Source organism: Leucopleurus acutus (genome assembly GCF_964270905.1).
Source record: "Leucopleurus acutus genome assembly, chromosome: 19".
Taxonomy (NCBI): domain Eukaryota; kingdom Metazoa; phylum Chordata; class Mammalia; order Artiodactyla; family Delphinidae; genus Leucopleurus; species Leucopleurus acutus.
Window position 1 is genome coordinate 33300410 of NC_139161.1, and position 15060 is coordinate 33315469.

General features: G+C 38.0%; 1 protein-coding gene across 2 annotated transcripts in view; it reads right to left on the minus strand.

The window, feature by feature from the left end:
• Nucleotides 1–5447: 5447 nt before the first annotated feature.
• STXBP4 (syntaxin binding protein 4) overlaps nt 5448–15060 on the minus strand; it is a 180548-nt gene continuing 170935 nt past the window's right edge. For both annotated transcript variants that reach the window (XM_082861201.1, XM_082861200.1), the window contains one exon: nt 5448–5839. In XM_082861201.1, the coding sequence (XP_082717327.1) occupies nt 5725–5839 (115 nt within the window). In that variant the 3' untranslated portion in view covers nt 5448–5724. The remainder of the gene's footprint in view (nt 5840–15060) is intronic.

Consider the following 15060-nt stretch of genomic DNA (forward strand, 5'->3'; position numbering starts at 1 on the left):
ATACAGAACTGCATTTAATATTTACATAATCGTCATGCAGGCACAATGATATTACATGTGGATAGCTATAGTTAAAACATCTTGGGATTTTATTTCTAAAGTTAAGTTTCATGGGCGTATTCTATTTAAAGTTCTTTTCATCTTCAAAATTTATATGCAATAAAGTATGTAAGTTGTTTTAATGTTAGCTTCGTTCTTTTTGTTCTGTATATTGTAAAATTCAAGTTTGTTGACTTTTGAAATAGTTGCATTTTACTTAGCAGAGAAAATAAAAATGTCCATTTCCCCCTAGAAAAAGGATAATACTTTCTAATTTTGCAAATACTTTATGAGAGTATCATTTGACTCTGTATTTTTACAGCTGCTTAGAATTTATTATTGGAGAGGCCCTTCATACAATATGTTCCTTTTCTTTTATTTCTAGTCAAAGGGTGTTGTTAATATTATTTTGGAATTATTCAAATTTAAGAGAGTGATAAAGGGCCTCTCTTCAGGGGTTCTTATTAACCAAACCCCTAACTTCTCACTCCTTTAAGGAAAACTACAAGGTTTTTGAGAAAAAAGGAAAGAAAGGAAAAAAGGGTTTTAGACTATGAGCTTCTTGATTTGGGAATCAGAACTACTCAGTGTGTTATTTTCAAGACCTTGCATCTTGTCTGGCATCTCGCAGGTGCTCAGGAAATGGTTGCTGAGCTGAACTGGTTTGGGAAGAGTCAGGGGAATACTATCCCCTCACAGAGATGGGGAAACCAAGGCTCAAAGTGCATTTGTATTGTGCTTTGCACTTTACCAAGGCCGCATAGCACAGGGAGATCAGCTCTGTACTTTGTGACCACCTAGAGGGGTGCGATAGGGAGGTTAGGAGGGAGACGCAAGAGGGAAGAGATATGGGGATATATGTATACGTACAGCTGATGCACTTTGTTATAAAGCAGAAACTAACACACCATTGTAAAGCAATTATACTCCAATAAAGATGTTAAAAAAATAAAATAAAAAAATAAAAGTTGGTCCTCGCCACCATTATATATAAAGTAGGAAAGGTCAATACTTTCAAATAAAAAGATGACAGTAATTAGGTGTTTGACATACTATGAATTGGTCACTGCTAGACTCCCCTATATACAGAGTCAGCCTCTGCTGTCAAGGGACAACTAAAACCCAATGATGAAAAAATTCAGGTCTTTAGATAATGATGGAAAAAGGATTACTCTAAGGACAAAAACAATCAGAGAAGTTATTGGCAGTCTTTCGACTAAAAAATTGTTCTATAATATAGAGAAGAAAAGCTCTTATACACTATTGCTGGTAGTGTAAATTGGTCCTATTTTTATGGAGGAGAATTTGTGAATTTATACCAAAATTAAAATGAACATAACTTTGACGTAGTAATTTACTTTTATGAATGTATCTTCACTATAGACATACTGGCATAAGAGTACATAGATGTATGAGGAAAAGGATTTAATGAATATGAGAATGTTCACTGTGGCATTGTTAGTAACAGAAGACAATTTATTTTTATTTTTTAAATTTTTATTTATTTATTTATTTTATTTATTTATTTTTTTTTGCGGTACGCGGGTCTCTCACTGTTGTGGCCTCTCCCGTTGCGGAGCACAGGCTCCAGACGCGCAGGCTCAGCAACCACGGCTCACAGGCCCAGCCGCTCCGCGGCATGTGGGATCCTCCTGGATCGGGGCACGAACCCGTGTCCCCTGCATCGGCAGGTGGACTCTCAACAACTGCGCCACTAGGGAAGCCTGACAATTTAAATTAGTCTAAGTGCTCATCAATAGATTGTTGGCTACAGAAATTAGGTGTTATTTGGGTAGTGATATTTTATGGAGACATTTGAGGTATAACATTAATCTATGTATCACCATGAAAAAAATGACCATAATATATTAAGTCAAAAGAAAGATACTTAACAGTATGATTTCCTTTGAGTAAAAATTCTCATGAAAGTATTAGTTATAGCTACCTTGGGAAAGTGAGATAGGCTATCTTTTGACTTTATTCAATTCCATACTACTTGATTCTTTTTTTAATGGAAATAGATTATTTTTAAAATAAAAAAATTAAAGAGAAGCTATTCAATTCTGACTACCTGAGAAGCTTTTAACTTCTCAGCCAACAGTAAGTAGACGCCAGGAAATGGTCGGCTTTTGCCCTACTTCACCATAGTGCCTAGTACGGTGCTTGGCTCATTGTTGGTGCTCGGTCAATATTCTGAGATTAAATACATAAGGAAGGCTAAGCCAGGTCACTCTTTTTTTTTTTTTTTTTTTTGCTGTACGCGGGCCTCTCACTGTTGTGGCCTCTCCCGTTGCGAAGCAAAGGCTCTGGACGCGCAGGCTCAGCGGCCATGGCTCACGGGCCCAGCCGCTCCGCAGCATGTGGGATCTTCCCGGACCAGGGCACAAACCTGTGTCCCCTGCATCGGCAGGCGGACTCTCAACCACTGCGCCACCAGGGAAGCCCGCCAGGTCACTCTTTAGTAAAGTGAGATGGAAGCATGTAAGAACATTGAGATTTTTAGATCCTACAATCTGAGTCAGGGGGTCAACAGAGAAGAGTTTACAATGACCACAACAATACAGTTGACTTAAAGAAAGATGGGCTATATAAATGTCAACTCACTCTGAAATAATTGGGGGATTCTACTTGCATTGAATAAGGATTCTTAATGACTCCCCACCATATGTTTCTTTGAGCATCTCTTGGGGCATTCATCTGTGGGTTCAGAGGTCACAGAAGCATAAAGAGGAAGAAATCTCAGTTAGTGCTCAAATGGTCCAGCCAGTTCAAACCCTGAACTCCTCAGCAACAGTCTTGCAGTAAGGAGTTCAGCCTGACAGAACACTTCCTGGGACATGGTTTCCACTTACTCCTGGGGAATTCTTTCCTGATGTGTTCCGACTACAAGGAAGTTCCTTAGCACACTGAACTTGAATCTGCCTCTTTGTAAAACTGACCCCCGGACCCCAGCTCTGCCGCCAGTGTCACACACAATGGCTCTAACTGGCTCTGCAGTGGTTTAAGAGAATGGGCCCCGCAAGACTTGCCTTGAGCCCCAGTTTCCACACGTAGGTGATAAATCACCCTGAGGCAAAGATCAGCAACTCTCTCTAATCCTAAACTTGTTTACAAAATGAAGATGATCATAGTTTCTACCTCATGGGGTTGTTTTAAGAAGATAAAGAAATAATACATGCAAATTATCCGTCACGAATGTATGGTACAAAATGCCCAATAAGTAATTTCATTACGATTTTTGTAGGCCTTTTCCATTAGGTACTCGCTTAGGAAGCAGGAAGGAAAGTGGCACCAAATGGTAAAGTTAACCTATGAGGTGTCCGCCAGTGAACTGCTTCCTGAGGATCTTGATGCCAAGTGACTTGAGCATCTTCTGTGTCTTCCTCACTAGAAACAAATTAGAAAAACACTCCCAGGAAGGGGAGGGACACTTCATACCATTAATTTGGCAACCACAAATAGTCTGTACTTTCACAATTATAGATACTAATTTATAAAAGTAACTTGGGGTGTTTGAGAATCTCACTCACCTCTGGGGGACACAAGGAAAGAGCTCCTTCAGGGCCTTCTCTCAAAACTTGTCTCCCTGCAGCTTCCTAATATTCAAAGAGCTGTCAGAGGAAACACAAGTTTTTCCAGCCATTCTGAAACTTTTCTCAGGGCTAATGACTACCTATCAGCCTGGATTTGACTTATGTTATCATTCAAGACATAAATTATAAATCCTACATATATTCAGGAATGTGTGCATGAGCATAATGTACACATATATTTACCACATAGATCTATATAATATACCATATGAAACGTAGTAGACTAGGAGACTCCAGATCTAGGTCTAAGTTTGACCTCACTGTGTGAGCTCTCAGGATCTCAGTGTATATAAATGGTTACAATGGATGGTTCTGATACTATATTCTAAGGAGTTTTAGGTTTGCATAGCAGTGCTGGGGGCTGTTTTAATTGGGCTTCAGGCCTCCATCTTGTTTGAAGCAGGACAGCAATATTTAAAAAAAAAATCTGTTACAAATATTGAGATTCTGTTTAAGAATTCATTTGAAAAATGAGTCTTTTTCACCGAAAGATGTTTGAAAATCACTGAGTCAAGTGATCCTCAAGGCTCCGAGTTCCTTTTTCTTACTTGTATTTCAGAGGTGGGGAGGGCGGGAGAGAGAGAAAGAGAGAAGGGAGTGAGGAGAGGAGGGAAAGGAAGAAGAGCAGTGGTGGTGGTGGGGAGAAGAGGAGGCCAGACAGACACGGTAACGTCTCTGTGTTATCACGGATGGTTTGGGAACAGTATTCTGATTAATTAATGATTCTTGCTCACTGCTTCCTCAGTACAGTACATCACCTAACTATATAATAACACTGCGTAAGGATAAGTCCCTTTTTGTTATTCAGTTGGTACTTAATGCCCAGAGCATTTAAAATGACTTCCTCCTCCCTGCCCACCCCCCACCCCAACTTCCCAGCCCCAGGTTTAAATCATTAAACGGAGAGAAAATCTTTAGCACTCCAAGTCAATGGTTCATTCCTTCCAAAAACTGTCTAGTAGCATTCTTACAATAAGATGAAATAAGATCGGAAGCATAATCGGTCTGGAGGCTGATATCAGCAATAATGAGGTCAGTCTGGAATGCACAGCAGAGGAGTTCAAGGATGTCTCTTTTGATACATAGATTCCGGATGCCCCTCTATTCATCAGCTCCTCTCAACACTCCCTCTGGCAAGGACAACCCAGCAGGGCAAATCCCAAGAGGGAGTCGGTCCCTTTACTTTAGAAAAATGTGAGCTGCTGAAAGAAGCCCATTGAATCAACATCACAAAGCCATGCCCCTGCTTGGTGAGTGTTTGGGGGAAAGGTTTATAGGAGAACCATGAGGTTGGGTGGGGGCCATGTTTGAATGAACAAGTGCCCCCTGAGTCTCTGTGGCCCCAGGGGTACACAGCTGTGGAGCTCAGCTGCATCAACAGAGACATGCGACCCTGTGTGTCGGGCTGCGACCTGCCTCTGCAGGGACAGCAGGGTGTGGGGCAAAGGGGCCTGGACATGGAATCGGAAGGTGAGGGTGTGAGCCTCAGCTCCAGGACAAGGTGCTTCATTTCTCTGAACTGCTCTTTTCCTAACTGAAAAATACCCAGTGGAGTTGCCTCACAGGCGTGTTGTATGGTTTACACAAAACAGGGTCTGAAAAGCATTTTGTAAATTAGAAAGCATCATAAAGATGTAAGCTATATATCCAGTGGCCTGTGGAAAAGCTTGCTTAAATCACTTTCCTAAGGTACACATATAAGAGGTTAGTGAATTACCAAATAAATGAAGTGTTTCACTATGTTCACGTAATTTTCAATGTGTCTTAATTGTAAAAACCACTGTGTCTGATATTCTATAAAGAACTAACTATAAAATTACATATGAAAAATTATATATATTATAAAATCTAATTACATATGATTTCAAACACAGGACTAGATTATTCCTAAAGAACTACTGTAGTGGCAATTAATTTTGTAAATGTATACAGTTATATCAAAAAGTTTTACAAAAATAGCTTAAATCCAATCTCCATTTCACTTCACTAAATAGTGTGTGGTTTACTCCTATTTTAGATGTCGCGTGTCAGAGTCCTCCACGTCGACGGAGATGCCAGAAGACCATGGACGGCAGCTTCCCACAGAAAACCATCAATTCTTCTGGTCAGGAAGTTCTCTGGAGCAATCCTCTTCATTCTCCTCTGAGCAGGACAGGGTCAGTGCGCTCATCACGGGATGCATCCAGGATGTAGTCTGTGTTACGTGACTTAGGAAGAAAAAGGGATACAATTACAATCTGAAAGACTGTAATTCTACCCACCATGCAAGCAGTGATCCCAGCGACACTGCTTCCACCCTACTGCAGTCTCCTGAATTAGGAAGCAGTTGGAACTGGATCCAATAGTTTTTAAAAGTCTTAGATACGTTTTTAGGTTCAACAAAACCCATTTTTTTTCTTTATTCTTTGGTAAAAAACAAAACCAAAAACAAAAGAATGCAGGAGACTGTGTCATCTTTGACTCCTCACTCTTTATCCATCAGCAAGTCCTGTGATTGTCTTTCTGTAACATCTCTGGAATCTTTTCCTTTCTCCTTTTCCAATGCTATGGCCTGGGTCACTGAAACAGCTTGTCTCTTTGCCTCTGTTCTAGTTTTTTAATTCATCCTCCACTCCAGCCAAGAGATCTTCCTAAATGACAGATCATACACTGCTGCTCACCTGCTAAAAATTCAGTGCCAACTAATGCCTTCTGGATCAAATACATATTCCATAGTACGAAATACCTTGTTTCTTACCTGCCTCAACAATACTTTCTTCTCTGCTACAATCTTCCCCCTTCCCGTCTTGTTTATTCAGCTAACTCAAACTAATTCTAAAGAACCAAATCTCCCTCTAGATTCCTCCAATCTGTGCCCATGGCCTTATCTCTTATACCATATTACAAATGCCTGTTTATTTTTAGGCCTCTGTACTGCATACAAAGCTCCTTTAGGGCAGGAGCTGTTTCTTATCTCTGAGTCTATGGTACCAAACATATTCTCAGAACAAGTAACTAGGCGTTTCGGGGAAGAACACAAGCAGAGTTAAGGAAGGACATACAAACATATGGGGCATGTTCAAGAAGTGGTGAAACATCACTGCTTGTGCCCCTACCTGATGCATGGTGTTTTTTAGACCTAGTATCCAACTCCCAGCCTTCAGCTGGATGACTCGCCTAAATCCACCACTATCTGCCCAGCTCCTGAGTCCTGGACGGACAGCTTCTGGAATAGGATGACTTATTCCTTCTCCTTGGATCCTTGTTCTAGCCCTGGCTTACCTTGCTGCCCTATCCATCCTAGATCAGAGTCCCCTGCCCCCATCCTACCCAAACTCAACCTCAGAGAAGCATCATGTCTTAGATCAAGTCCATCTGAGGGCTGGCACTTATGAGGATCAAATAAGATTGTGGATCTCAAAGTATCTCCTACTGCCTAAAATATTACAGAATAACATTTCTGAAGTGTGTTGTAAGGGTTTTTAATACATATTATGTGAAGAAGAGAATTCTATGGTCAAATAACTTTGAGATACACTAGTTCAAACATAGTTAAGTAGGTTTTTTTTACTGTAGGATTTCCCAGAGCCCTAAATATACTAATGTGTCTTACGACTCTCCAAGAGTTTATAATATTACTCAAACTAACACGCCCTATTAGCATGCATGGGACGAGTGTGCCTTTGAGCACAATTTGGGATCTGTCACAAAGAGGCACTTACTTTAGTGCCTGTTGATGACAATAACTGAAATGTTGCACTTAGTACCAATGGTCAGTTTCACTGTTATTACTAGATTTGGTTTGTTTTCAGTCCTATATTCTAAATTCTATCCCTATCCCCTAAAACAAATTGTTCCACTCTTCTGTTTAAATATTGAAAATGCAGCTTTCCATGGAAGAAGATCACTTATAGTTTCACGATAGAGTAAATGCACTTAGGTTGTTTAAGATGGAGGTAGAGGTGGCAAGGCCCAGGTATCTTCATAGTTTCAAAACCTCAGAGTGTGGTTAAGTGATACAAAGAATAGTTATTCTCTTGACAGTAATCCATGTTACTATTACCTCTTTAAAATGGTTTAGTGCGATTTCTTATTATGGAGGCTAAACTTACAAAGCATTTGATTCTGCACAGGTTAACTTCATTTCAAGGCTTTTGTAAAGCTGGAAAGCTGCCTAAATTGAAAGTGGTTTTAAAGAATTACCAGTGAGTGTAACACAGAGGGCTAGAATACCACTGCAAGGGGAAATGAGGACACATTGTCCCATACAACGTACCTGTTTAAAACTGAAAGGAAAAAGCTTGATGGGATATCTTAGTATATTTACTTTACTGTTTATCAGCACATTTATAATATGTTAGTCCAAAGAAGAGACTTTAATTTAGATTATTATAAATCCTTCCTCGCCTACAATGCTCCTTAACTGGGGAGGCTGGAAAGGAAGAAAAACAGGCACAATTAATTACCTGAGGGGTAAGGTTGGGTACACACTTTCTTATGTGACTTAAAAAAAATTCTCATGTTTGAAATATTATAACTGCCCATATATGGACATTCCACTGAATTGATAATATAAAATAAGCAAAAGTAAAATGTTTAAGAAGAAAATGTAGTTATAGACTCTGAACGATGAATATTAGAAAGTTCTGCCAGAAAGTCATCCTTTACAGTAAACTTCATTTGGCACTTTTTAATCAACAAATCAACATCTGATCTTTCTCCAAATACAAAATAATACCATAAAATATTAATTGGTTAATCTTATGTTCATAATACACTTCTCTGTACACAATTGAAAAACACACACCTTAGCGCCAAACATGCAAATACAATAGCCAATCACTAGAAAAAAAAAAAACACATCCAGAACCAATGCTTCTAAAACACAGGTAATGCATGTAAAGTGCCTGGTGAAGAGTAGATATTCAATAATGATCATGGCTGTTTCTTTGTTTTTTGTTAATAATTAGGGCTTTCTGAATATTGTAAGTAAAACTTGGAATTCTTCCTGTGATGCTGGAACGGGGCCATTTGTGTGTATACGATTCAATTTTATGTCCTGGTGAGCATGGTGACTAAAGAGCTTTGACATAATCGGTATGATGAGATAATCCCAGATTTACTGGCTTGGAGAACATTCTACTATGAGAAATATTTCCTCTCTGATTTGTGTGCTTGGTAATTCAACTGAGAAGAGAGAGAATAAATCAACCCTGTTGACTCTGTTTAATTAATAAAGACCCCATTGTTCACAAAGTGAGATGCTGCTACTTAGTATGAAAAATTTAGAGGTCTGGAAAATAAATGAGGCTGACTGTGAAACATGAAAATCTTCCATTTGAACATACAGTACCTCTGGGAAATGTTCCTGCAGAGAGTGTATCTGACCTGATTTGGGGAGCAATCAACAGCAGTTCAGATATATTTGAAAATCTAAAAAGCCTAATACTACTTGCCTCTGAATGACTGCCAAAACTGCTGTTGGAAAACAGTAATATTTGAGCTGGGGAGATGACAGTGTTGTGTGGTTTCTTTTATAATATTAGTAATTTGAAAGACATATTTTAGCGCTTATAAAAAAATAAACCCTAAGATAACATGCTTTATTTTATTGCCAAAGAAATGTAAGTGAATTATTTAAATTCCATTATAATTACCTTCCTTATGTTTCTTACCTCCTAGCATGCAAAATGCTTTCTTCCTAAATGAAAATTTAGGACAGCCAGTTAAGAGAAAAGTGGTTTAAAGACAAAAAGAACACTCGTTTTGTAGAGATTCATTCTTATAATAGTCTGTGATGAAGAAAGAGGTTCTTTTGTTAATCTTCCATTGTAAATGATACTATTTATATGTTATTGTGAATTTAGCAAGATTGCATATATTATCTATTTAAGATAAAGCTGCAGAATAATAAGCCAAAGTAATTAACTTACAGTGTCCTTTTTTTACAGAGAGCAGGGTAATCTTATGTATATAATATTCATATGAGCCAGAAAATAAAGACAAATAAATATGTTAATCCAAAATGTTTCTGGTATCAGTACTTGGAATCACTGAAAAATTTTACAACTGGCCATAAACTTCAAGTAGTAATGAAAATAAAAGATTTAATAAGAAATATTCCCAATTGAAAACAAATCAGAAGGGAAGAACAGAAAGTGAACCATGTCAATAAAACTATAAAAAAGTCACCAAACCTTGGTGAGGCAGCATGTAATCTTGTCAGACACTGGTTATGAGAATGACTACAGATTAGTAATAGAAAGTATCCATTCCAAAACATGTTTAAGAGAAAATTGCAAGCAGTTTATTTCCACAGATATATAAAGAGTTCCCTCTTACATAACTTTGGAAATATACTCCTAAAATCAAAATGAGTATTTCCCATTAATGAATTCTGTAAATATCACAGAATACTTTGAGAATTTTGTAATTAGGCATTTGGAAATCCAGTGAGGCTCTGATCAAACATTAGCAGGATCCCATTCAAATCTTTACATTCTTGAAGACAAATTTTATTTCTATTCTATATTTATGGCATTCTCTATAAAAAACATATCAGATATATTTTGCAATTAAATAATCCAATTAATTAAAAAATCTTTAGGCCTGGATAGTACATTATGTTACAAGAATCTAAAGCTACAGTAATATATTACTTATGCATAATATTGGAAAAAAATTATATCACTAGACTTGTAAAAAATGAACGCTGAAAAGTCCTGAAAAAATATGAATTATAGTTTTTGAAGTAATATACACAGGCTTAGATTGCTGTCAATTATTGTACAGAGGCAAAAACATACCAAGTCCAAAGGTGATACATTTTTCAAAAAAAGAAAATGTTTCTATGGTCTCAGACTATAGCTTTGGGTAACTTTTAAAAATTGATGCTGTTTTGGATTGTGATAGAATAAAAAACTTCAGAAGACCTCTAAGAACATGTCCTACTGACACTGGTGCCTAGACACTGGACTATTAGATAATAATAAGCAATTTTATAAAATTCTGTAGTTGGTGTATTTGTACATTCTCATATACCCCCTTTGGCAGTGTCCACCAAAATTTATGTTCTCCATTCCACACTGTGGAGTTGTTATCAGGAGGCTGCTCCCAGGCAGAGACTACATTTCTCAGCTCCCCCTACATCCTTATGTGAGCATGTAACTAATTCCCACCAGTGGAAGGGGAGAGAGTTGATGTTTACGTCTTGTGGACCAGGGGTTTTCAAGAACAGCGCTGGAATGCCTTCTCTGTTCTCACGCCTCATCCATAACTGAACGCAGAGAACTCAGAGGCCCTAGGGGATGGCAGAGCCATGAACTGGAAGGAGCTGGGGTCTCAAAATCACTACCCAAAGAAAAGAAAAGCCACCCATCGACCAGGGATTCCCGCACTGACTAGTGTGTGAGTGTTAAGCCACTGAAAAGCAGGGTTTGTAACAGCAGCTAGTGTTACTCTAAATGACTTCAAGAGAGTATTTCAAGATGAAGCCATGACTATTACTTTCCCATTAAATATATGTACAACTTTTTACAAACCAAAGAGCTTGTCTTTCTAAAATACAAAAAGCAGGCAATAAATATGTATTTTCAGGCTACTTGAAATATGTTAGTAATCAAAAGACTGTCAGAATATAGATTAATGGAAACTAAATTTAATTAGAAGCAAGTTTGCAAGACCATTGCCAAAGTTTCCATATTAAATTCCCACTTAATGAGTAGAAGTGCATGAAATGTAGAAGATGTTTAAAATTTTAATGTTCTTATTAAAATGGTAAGAATTGTAATACAAGTTATAAGGCTTTCATTTAATTTATACAATAAAATAAGTTTAATAAACATCTAACTAAATGTATTTTTTTAATTGCCAAATTTGAAATCTTAAAAAAAACCCTAAAATTATTTGAAACATACAACTTCAACTTATTTTATACTTATCCTAATATTATTTTTCTATCAAAGTTAAGCTGATTACACTAAAAATATAAAGCTATAAATATACATATGATATTAGAAAACTGAGCATCACAAAACTGGGGACTTGGAGGGGTTCCACATGAGATCATCTTTAAACTCTTGAGGTATTTTGTCAGTATTATTGACTCCATAATGCTAAGTGCAAAAGCCACTTGAGAGTGAGTGCTATAACACAGAAACCTTCAATTACAGTAAAAAATTATGGGATAAAAACCATATATGCCATCAACCTTTACAGTTCTCTCATGAACTTTACATACTGATTGCTTCTAATGGTGCCACCTTGGACTTGTGAATAAATGGGCTTAACTGTTTGTTAGAACCTTATTTTATACTTATATTTTGTAAATATTATATATCCTAATTTACATATTTATATTATGTTTATATTTTATATATTTATATTATATATATTTATATTTTAAAGGAGAGACAGTTATATTTATTATCCTCATTTTATATATGAGGAAGCTAACACTGAGAGAGGTGAAATAACTTACTCCAGGTCATAAAACTGATAAATGTTAGAGCCAGCATCTGGATCCAAATCTGACTTCTGGGAATTTTACCATTATGTTATATTCCTCTCTGAGGCTCTATTATATGGGTTGGTTTCAACAACAATATATATGGAGGCTTTAGGTTAGATTAAATGAGACCACCTGAAAAGAGGTGATTAAATGAGACCACCTGAAAAGAGACCACCTGGAAAGAGCTTTACAAGATGAAATAATTAAAGATGTATTGACTGATTAATTCAATGATCATAGATTCTATCTCTAAAGCATTTTTAAATAATTTATCATAAAATTCATAAAACCTTTATTCAGTATGAGTAAAAATTATTTGTGTGACACCTGCTTCTCCAGCAGTCTTAAACTTTTCACATCATGTGGCAATTGAAGAAATTGAGGCTAAGAGAGTCCCAGTGCCCTATCCAAGGTCACACAATAGTAGATCTCAGGCTTAGATGCAGACCATGGTCACTATCTTTTTGTATCAGCTTCACGGACCTGGTCTGAAATTCCGTATTGCCCAGGCACTAACTGGGTTACTTGTATGTCTCTGGGAAAGTTACTTAAACTCTGAGTCTGTTTCCCAATCTAGAAAACATGTAAGACCTTCCTCGATAGTGTTAAGAGAGAAAACATATAAATCCCCTAGTTTTATGCCTGACACATTCTAGGTCCATCATAAGCATCACTCTCTCTCCTCCACTTCTAACTTCCTGTATTAGTTTTCTCTTGGTGCAGTAACAAATGACCACGAATGTAGTGGCTTAAAACAATGCTAATTTACTGGCTAACTGTCCTGTAGCTCAGAAGTCCGCCACGGTTCTCACTGGCTCAAATCAAGAGGTTGGCAAGGCAAAATTTCGTTCTGGAGGCTCTAGGGGAGAATCCGTTTCCTTGCTTTTCCAGCTTTTAAAGGCCACCCACATTCCATGGCTTGTGGCCTCCATCTTCCAAGTCAGCAACACAACATATCTCTGACCCTGCTTCCATTGTCATATCTCTTTCTGACTCTTTCCTTCTGGCTCCCTCTTCTACTGCTGAGGACTCATGTGATTAGACTGGACCCACATGCATAATCCAGGATAATCTCCCTATTTTAAGGTCAGCTGATTAGCAACCTTAATTCCACCTGCAACCTTAATGCCCCTTTACCATGGAACCTAACATATTCAAAGATTTTGGGGATTAGCTCATAGATATTATCAGGGAGCCATTATTCTACTTACCACACTCCCTTGCCCCTCAGCTATTTCTCGCACTAAAGCCTAGAGCTTGAGGGAAGGGGCACTGGTTTGTATTAATTCTTGCAATTTGCCTGAAACTTGGCAAATGTACAGGAAGAAAGATTATATGCTATAATACATTGTACTGGAGATAACCGACTGAAGAAAAAGGTGCTAGAGATCTATGGAAAGTAATTTAAGGAAGAAGCAACTGTTACGGAATGAATTGTGTCCCCACCCCCCAATTCTATGTTGCAGTCCTAAACCCTAATGTGGCTGTGTTTGGAGGATGGGGCCTTTGTGGAGGTAATTAGGGTTAGATGAGATCATGAGGGTGAGGCCCTGGTCCAATGGGACTGGTGTCCTTGTAAGAAGAGGAAGACACATCAGATCTTTCTCTCCATGCACACAGAGAAGAGGCCATGTGAGGAGGTAGTTGTCTACATCCCAGGAAGAGGGGCCTCACAAGAAACCAATCCTGATGGCATCTTGATCTTGGCCTTCTGTCCTCCAGAAGTGTGAGAAAAATAAATTTCTCACCCAGTTTAAGCCACCCAGTCTGTGGTATTTTGTCATGGAAGCCCTAGCAGACTAATCCAGCAACCAAATTTGGAAGGGAAGTGACAAAAAAGTTAGTATTTGTTGAGAAATTTAAATAAAGGGTCTTGGAGGCAGAGAAGATGCCATATCTGGCTAAATAAAAGTATAACCCTAGAAAGGTGATGAATTTCCAAAGTACTTTACACAATCCCAAAGGATTTTCTTATATTATCCCTCCAAAATACTAAAAAACATGCTTCCTGCCTCAGTTATACCTGTTATTGGTTAAATAGGGGAAAAAAGAGCTTGATGTTGGCTGTCTAGATCTGGATATTTTATTCATTTCAGTGGGCTTTGCCATTCTGAGTAACATCGGTCAGCTGGCTGGCCTTCTGTTTAGATGACAGTTGCTCATACAGAGTTTCATATGGCTACACCCCTTTGTAGATATTTATAGAAGATCCAGAGCAGGCTGTCTCAGGCTCCTGAGCCCTGCAGCCTCTTTGCTCCTGTCACAGGGCTGCTGACTGGCTGGGGAGAGGTATAAGTGTAGGTTTTGGTTGCTGGTTTCTATTTGCAGCTGTGCAAATGCTGTTGTATAAAGCTCCTCCACTGGCAAATAGCAGTAGAATAATATAAGGGAAGGGAAGGGGCATGAACATTTATTAGGCACTCACCTTGTGCCAGGTGAGTTATTTTGTTCAATTCTCAAAACAAGCCTGGGAGATATAAACTACTATCCTAGTTTTTTGATGAGAAAAGGGGTTATAGACAATAGAAATACTACTAATTATACCAAGGTCACACTCAAAAGTGGTGGTGTAAACATTAGAAACCAGGTCTGTCTGATACTAAAGCCCATATTTTTTTCCCTACCAACTGCTTCCTCAATGACCATATTCACTCATTTGATAAATACTTATTCAGTCCCTACACATACCAGGCACTGTACTAGTTACTGGATATTCTAAACCAGTTATCACATAGATGGGTACATCCAGACTAGTGGTTTTAATACCTTACAATTTAATCATAGCTAGAAGTGTTTGGGAACAAAATATTTTAATAAGCTCCATACTTCTTCCTTCAAGTCCTCTGTTGATTTCTTCATTATAGTCTCATTAAGAATGAAATGCTCAGGATTGCCATACATGCAAAGGCAGTGAGGAGCTTACCCCCATTTGCCTTATCT